The sequence below is a fragment of the Engraulis encrasicolus genome, chromosome 20 (assembly GCF_034702125.1).
Source record: "Engraulis encrasicolus isolate BLACKSEA-1 chromosome 20, IST_EnEncr_1.0, whole genome shotgun sequence".
NCBI lineage: Eukaryota > Metazoa > Chordata > Actinopteri > Clupeiformes > Engraulidae > Engraulis > Engraulis encrasicolus.
Window position 1 is genome coordinate 29,702,079 of NC_085876.1, and position 7,500 is coordinate 29,709,578.

At 50.8% G+C, this 7,500-nt stretch overlaps 1 protein-coding gene across 6 annotated transcripts in view; it reads left to right on the plus strand.

Annotated features, from left to right (window-relative positions):
* Nucleotides 1–7,500, plus strand: part of akap9 (A kinase (PRKA) anchor protein 9) — a 181,582-nt gene that overhangs the window by 63,921 nt on the left and 110,161 nt on the right. For all 6 annotated transcript variants that reach the window (XM_063185757.1, XM_063185755.1, XM_063185761.1 and 3 more), the window contains 2 exons: nucleotides 639–2,990; nucleotides 3,209–4,783. In XM_063185757.1, coding sequence (XP_063041827.1) covers nucleotides 639–2,990; nucleotides 3,209–4,783 — 3,927 coding nt within the window. The remainder of the gene's footprint in view (nucleotides 1–638; nucleotides 2,991–3,208; nucleotides 4,784–7,500) is intronic.

Here is a 7,500-nt window from a genome sequence, read left to right on the forward strand (position 1 = left end):
GGGAACATGGCTGATTATTGGCGAGAGGCAACTTACTAGATTGAGGCGCAATTTGTCCAAATGGTTTTATAATGCGCCTGTGTCATACTGAGCTGTACAATTCAGCCTTTTACAATTCAGCTGTCCAATGTTGAGAGAGAGAGTGTAGTGCTGTGTGTGCAGAGTGTTTCTCCCATTATTGTGTCCTCTGACAGGAGTCATTGTCATCCCCTCTCAAGTAAATGCTGCTGTTTGAACCTCAGCTCGTTCACTTCAGGACAGGAACTTTTGATGGGTTGTTGTTCCTGTGCATTTACTCTGATAATTCAGTCAGCACATAACCATAAAGTCTGTCTGAGGAGATTGTGTGTTTTGGGGAGCCTAATTGCTCAGAGGGTCAAATTTGGCGGATGTTTGGAGCATGAATGGTTCAATAAAGAGATTTTAAACGTCAATATCTAACACTTGTTTATCTTTGTAATTTGTGCCATACTTGTTTTTATTTCTTTTTAAAGGACGATCAAGGGCTATCAAGGGACAAACGATGGAAATTAGCCTTATTGCTATAATATATATTTGCATTTGTCTCAAATGTTATTAATATACGCTGGCCCTTTGTTAAATAACTAAACTTTCTATGTCATTTGTCTCCTCCTCAGACGGGGTCCCAGGCGGAGGAGTCTCTGGCATTGAGGCTGCAGGAGAAGGAGGTGCTGCTGGCGGAGCAGAAGAGGAGCATGGCGGAGCAGGAGGTCACCCTTGCCCTCCTCCGTGAGGAGTTGTCCACCTCCGGGCAGCAGAGAGCAGGGCTCAGCCAGCAGCTCGCCTCCAGCACCCAGGAGCTCCAGACCGCCAAGACAGACCTGGAGAGGACGCAGATGGAGGTTGCGGGCACCAAATTTGACCTTGACAGAATGAAGACAGAGTTTGAGAAAACTCAGGTCGACCTTGAGAGGAGAAATGGTGAGTTTGAGAAAACTCGGGCAGAACTTGAAAGAACCATGGCTGAGTTTGAAAGAGCTCAGGTGGACCTGGAGAGAGCCAAGAGTGTGGCGGAGAGGACTCAGGGTGACCTTGACAGAAGCTTGGTTGACCTTGAAAGCACTAAGACTGAGCTTGAAAGGGTCATGCGAGAGTCACAGAGCAGCAAGGAGCTCCTTGACGGCAGTAGCAGAACCGCAGAGTACGAGAGCCTCAAAATGGAACTGGAAAACAACAAGGAAGAGTACGAGAGCTTGAAGATGGAACTTGAGAACAGCAAGGAACAGTATGACAATTTGAAAATGGAACTGGACAACAGCAAAGACGAGTCCGAGATTCTGAAAATGGAAATTGAGAATCGCAAAGACGACTATGAGAGCTTAAAAATGGAACTTGAGAACAGCAAAGAAGAGGTGGAGAGCTTTAAAATGGAACTGGAGAACAGCAAGGAGGAGCTGGCCAGCAACAGGGTGGAGATGGACAGTAACAGGGTGGAACTTGACGCAAACGAGGCTGAACTCGACAGCCTGAGGGTGGAGCTAGAGAATCTGAAGATGGAACATGAGCGCAAAAGGGCGGAGCTGGAAACAGAGCTTGACACCAGTAAAGCGGAGCTAGAGAGCAGTAAGGTGGAGCTCTCGTCGTCGCGCCAGAAGGAGCGCCTGTCGTCGGCGGAGATCCAGCAGCTGATGGGCGCCGTGGAGGACTTGCAGCGCCGCTGTCACCGTGGCGACATGTCGGAGAGTGAATTGGTGCAGCGGGCAGAGGAGGAGGGAGCGCGGCGTCTGGAGCTGCTGCGCGGCGAGCTGGACGAGATGTACGGGGAGCAGATAGTCACCATGAAGCAGGAGCTGCGACTGCAGCACGCCGCCGAGCTCCAGCGCGTCACGCAGCAGCACGCGGAGGAAGTGGAGCGCATGAAGCTGAGCTGCGGCGAGGCCAACCAGCTGAGCGCCCGCCTGGTGGAGCTGCAGCAGAAGCTCCAGGAGTCCTCCGTGCTGCGGGACCGGGCCTGCCAGGACGCGGAACACCTCGGCCAGGAGAAGCTCGCCCTGCAGGAGCGCGTCAATGCCCTCCTCCAGGAGCTTGACGCTGCACGCAAGACTGCCGCCGCAGCGGCGGCCGGCGCTCCGAGCAACGCACAAGAGCGGCACCAGGCCGAGGCCGCCAGCCTCCACGACACCGTCTCGGAGCTGCGGGCTCAGCTGGCGGAGGCCATGGAGGCGTCGGTGGAGCAGCAGGCCAAGCACGAGGCGGAGGTGACCAACTACAGGATCAAGCTTGAGATGTTGGAGCGCGAGAAGGACGCCGTGCTGGACGCCATGGCCGAGAGCCAAGAGGCGGAGCTGGAGCGCCTTCGCACCTCCCTGCTCTTCAGCCATGAGGAGGAGCTGGGCAAGCTCAGGGAGGAGCTGACGCAGGAGAGCCAGCTCCACCAGGAGAACCTGCGCCAGGAGCTGCAGGAGCGGCACGCGGAGGAGGTGCGCAGGCTCGGCGGCTCCCACGACGCTCTGCTGCGGCAGGCGGAGCACGAGAAGGCCGACCTGGCGGAGGAGAGGGACGCGCTCCTGGGGGAGATGGAGGCCCTCAAGGAGGAGTTGTCGCGCGCTGTGGCAGAGCCACCTGCACCTCCTGTGGCTCCTCAAAGGGCCTCCTCAGAGGAGGTGATAGCCATGACTGAGGAGAGACTCCGGGAGATGCAGGGCGAGATCCAGGAGCTGAGGGAGAGAGAGCGCGAGAGAGCAGAGGAGGAGGAGAGGAGGGAGGCGCTGCTGAGGGACATGCAGGAGCGCCAGGAGAGCTGGGAGAACCAGAGGGAGGCACTGGAGAACCAGAAGGAGGCGTTGGAGGCAGACAATGAGGAGCTGAAGCAGCAGCTGGACCTCATGAGTGTGGAGCGCAAGGAGGCGCAAGACAAGATGGCGGTGCTGTCCGCGGACAACGAGAGTGTGCGGCGGCAGGTGGACGAGCTGCAGCGGGAGGCGGAGCAGCAGAGGAACACCTTCTCCTTCGCCGAGCGCAACTTCCAGGTGAACACTTTAATACTTTATTATTGGTCAGCATATTTTAACCCTACAGCTTTTTGCCTTTACTTGTCTTCTCCTTTTAACAAACCATATTTGATTTGTTTCTAGTTAATCTGTTCATTTGTTTCATTTTATTTGTATTTTTCATTTAATTTAATTACAAAAAACATATTGTTGTTAATCTAACTGTTGAGCACATTGAACTGTATGTGAACTTCCAGGTGAACTACCAGGAGCTGAAGGAGGAGTGCACATGCCTGGCCCGCGAGAAAGCGGCGCTGGAGGAACGTGGCCGCCACGACACGCTGGACTACGAGGCCAAGCTCAACAGCCTGCGCTCCGAGATCCAGGAGCTGCGAACCTGCGCCGCGCCTTCGCACAAACCTGCTACTGTCGCACAAGATGGAGGCGCGTCGATGGTGGAGAAGGACGCCACAGAATTGATGGAGAAACTCCAGACCTCAGAGAAAGAGAGGCAGCGTCTGGCCGAGGGGCTAAGAGAGAGAGAGGCGGGGCTTAAGGAGAAGGAGGTGGAGCTTAAGAAGATGGAGGTGGAGCTCCGTGCCACACAGGAGGAGATGAGGGCGGTCAGCGCTCGCATGGCAGAGTTTGAGACGGACAGAGCAGCGGAGACGCTCACAGCGACAACTCTCTCGAGAGTTCAGAAGGAATTAAACTCGGAGACGGGCAAGGCAGCAAAGAGGCGCGCGTCGACACCAACGAAAGTCCAAGAAGCGCTGGATCTTGAGACGGACAGAGTAGCGGAGACGCTGACCGCAATAGCGCTGTCGAAAGGTCAGGAGACGCTGGAAGCCGAAAGCGTTGCGGAGAGGCTGAGCGCAACGGTGCTATCCAACGTGAAGGAAACACTACTTCAAATGCAACAACAGCAACAACAAAAACGTCAAGAAAAACGACAAAAACAGCAACAACAAAAGCAACAACAACGGTCCCCAGCTCCGTCCAACGTTGAGCCGGATACAGACCGAGTAGCAGAGACTCTGACCACAACAGTGCTGTCAAAGGTCAGGGAGACTCTACTTCAAATGCAACAGCAACCGTCACCACAATCGCCACCACCTCCATCCTCATCCTCCACCTCTTCTAGCCAGCTCCCCCAGGCGTCCACCGCCCCTGCGCCAGCCAAGGGCTCCCTGTGCGGGGAAGAGGAGCAGACACAGACGCCACGGCCCCTGGCCTCCCTGGAGAGCGAGCTGGAATCGCTGCAGAGCCGTCTGCAGGCTGCAGAGCAGGAGAGGAGACGCGCGGAGGAAGAGAGGGAGGAAGAGAGAAGGAGAGAGGAGGAGCAGCGCTTTGCCCTGCAGCGAGAGAAGGACAAACTTGCAACGCTGCTGCTGCAGAGAGAACAAGAACTGGAACAAGCACAGCAGCAGCAGCAGCCAGTCTCGCAGGCACCTGTTGAGCGGCAGAGAGAGAGGGAGAGTGAGCGGCGCGCAACCCTCCCCTCTTCCACTGCTCCCCACTCCTCCTCCTCCTCCATCCCCCTTTCTCCTCTCTCTGCTGCTGCATCGCAGCCAGTGCAGAGCGAACAGCAGAGGCAGAGGCAGCAGCAGCAGCAACAGGAGACGGCCACAGAACAGACACTCAGCACACTGCAGAAAGAAGAGGGAGAGAAGCAGAGGAAGGAGAAGGAGAAGGAGGAGGAGGAGGAAAAGGAGGAACAGGAGGAGGAGGAGGTGGAGGAGAGGAGAGAGGGCAGCCGGAGGAGGGGAGGAGGGAAGAGGAGACGACGGGGGATGCAGAAACGCCAAGAGAGGAGCGGAGACATCAAGCAGGTAACGCACGCACACACACACACACACACACACACACACACACACACACACACACACACACACACACACACACACACGCCAAACACACACACACACACACACACACGCCAAACACACTCACACGCCAAACACACACACATACACACCAAACACACACACACACACACCAAAGACTAAGGGAGGAGCGGAGACACCAAACAGACACAGACTCTCTCTCTCTCACACACACACACACACACACGCACACACACACACACACACACACACACACACACACACACACACACACACACACACACCACTGCTAGAGACACTCTTTTCCATCTCTCACACGCACACACTGTCACACACGTTTGCTGTCACTCACTCACACCGAGTCAGATGTATACACGCATACACTCTTTTTCTCTTTCTCTCTCTTTCTCTGTCCCTCCCTTTCTCTGACTTTCTCTCTCTCACACACACTACCGCAGCTGTACTCATCCTTGTGACTACTGCGTGCGTGCGTGCGCGTGTGTGTGTGTGTATGCATGTGAGTGTGCTTGATCTGCCTGATCTGCTGCTGCTGTGATGGGGTTTAATGAGCTGCATGAACACTGGTCCATGTAGACTTAAAAGGATGTAACTGTACAATACTAGGCATGTATGAAGACTTTGAAGAGTGTTAGTGTGTATAGTACTAGGCATTAGGGATGCAAATTATCGATTAATTCATTAAGCGTTAGTTGATTGCCTTATAGATCGACATACGATTAATTGATAAGCGGCGTTTCCCCCCCAAAATCTCAATGTTTCTCGAAAATAATCAATTAATCGTTTGCATCCCTACTAGGTATCTATGAAGACTTAAGGTACAAATACACCAGAAGCGACCAGAGCGACACCGGTGACGGAAGTAATATACTTTGTGAGACAAAAGCGATTTTGGCGACGAGGTGATTTGAGCGACTAGAGTGACAGTTTGAACTTTAGCGAAAATTGGGCTTATTAGCCTTTAAGAGTGTACCGTCACACCGGTGTGATGGGAATGTTCGGGCAGTGAAAGTTCTATAGAATTCTGGGCGTCATTCATTACAATTTGGAATTTTAGAATCTTGCATTGTTATAGAACACATTCTTTTTATAGAATGTTCAAAAACCTACCCTCTTAAAGGTTAGCTATGATGTGGTTCGCATCAGCAGCCGCAGCCAGTTGGAATATCAGAATGCTTGCATTCTGCTTTTAATGGGCTTACTCTGTCGCTTCCGTCACCTGTGTCACTCTTGCTATTAACACAATTGCAGCGACTCTTTGTAGCCTTGGTGTCTTCTGGTGTGTTCGCGGGGGAGTGTTACTAGTCTATGGATGCTAGTGAAGGATGCTCTAGGGTGTAAATCACAGCTTCCATGATGATATTATTTGATATCGATTTCTTACTTAAGAATGCAATTACAATTGCAATTCAATTACTTTTCCTCTTCTAATCTTTTATGGAGCTACGCCCAGTGATGGTTATTCTCGATACTTATGAATGATAGTAAAGATATGATACCATTTGATTTGATCTTCGGCCGTAGAATCGATGCATCGATATACTGTATATTGATTATTTTTTAAACCCCTAGCTTGTGTAAAATAGTAGGCATCTATGGAGACTTGAAAGAGTGATGGTTTGCATAGTATTAGGCATCTATACCACGTGTGACGTATGCCATGTGCATTACGCCCCTTTTTGGGAGAAAACATTGGGGGGGAAAGCCAATGCAAGTCAATTGGTTGTGTTGGGAAAAGCCAATGCAAGTCAATTGGTTGTGTTGGGAAAAGCCAATGCAAGTCAATTGGTTGTGTTGGGAAAAGCCAATGCAAGTCAATTGTTTGTATTGGGGAAGAATAAACGAAAGACAAGGAACTTCTGATCAGTGTTGTTCACGCTCAATATGGCGAAGACATGTTGTGTTGTCGGCTGTTCAAATAATATAGCCAAACAAACGTGGCTGAAGCATGGACTGTGTTCATGTACAGCTCCAGGCCACTTTATTAGAATAGCATGAAAAAGTTGATTTATTTCCATAATTCCATCAATAATGTTAAACTGTCATGGATTGTAGATTCATGGCCCAGTTGTTTAACTATTGCAATCATTCAATTTTTTCTTTTTACATATTTTGGCCTTCCAACTCAAAAAACCCATGAATTGGGGAATTCGCATCATGAGAATATTGTGATAAAATCACAATTTTCTTCATCAAAATTCGGTTCACATCAAATCAGTTGAAATTTGGTACTTTCTACATAACATGCAATGTTCAATACTTGGTTAGGACTCTCTCTGTCTTAATCAATGCCATGATGCGTTTAACATTGAAGTCAATGGCAGAAACTGTACATGGGAGTTATGGAAGCCCAGATATCCTTGGTGCTTTGCTGTCAGCTGTTCTTGTTTGTTGACCTGGTGTCCCACACTTCACTCTTCAAATATACCCGTAGATTTCCATGCTACGTTTTGGTGTTAACTCACCAGTTTAATTCTAACTCACCAGAAATAAAAGCCCATTTTCATTTTCAATGGGGTTTCATTTCTGGTGATTTAGAATTAAACTGGTGAGTTAGCGCCAAAACGTGGCGTGGATATCTACAGGTATATTGAAGAGTGAAGTGTGGGACACCAGGTCAACAAACAAGAACAGCTGACAAACAAAGCATCAAGGATATCTGGGCTTCCATAACTCCCATGCAC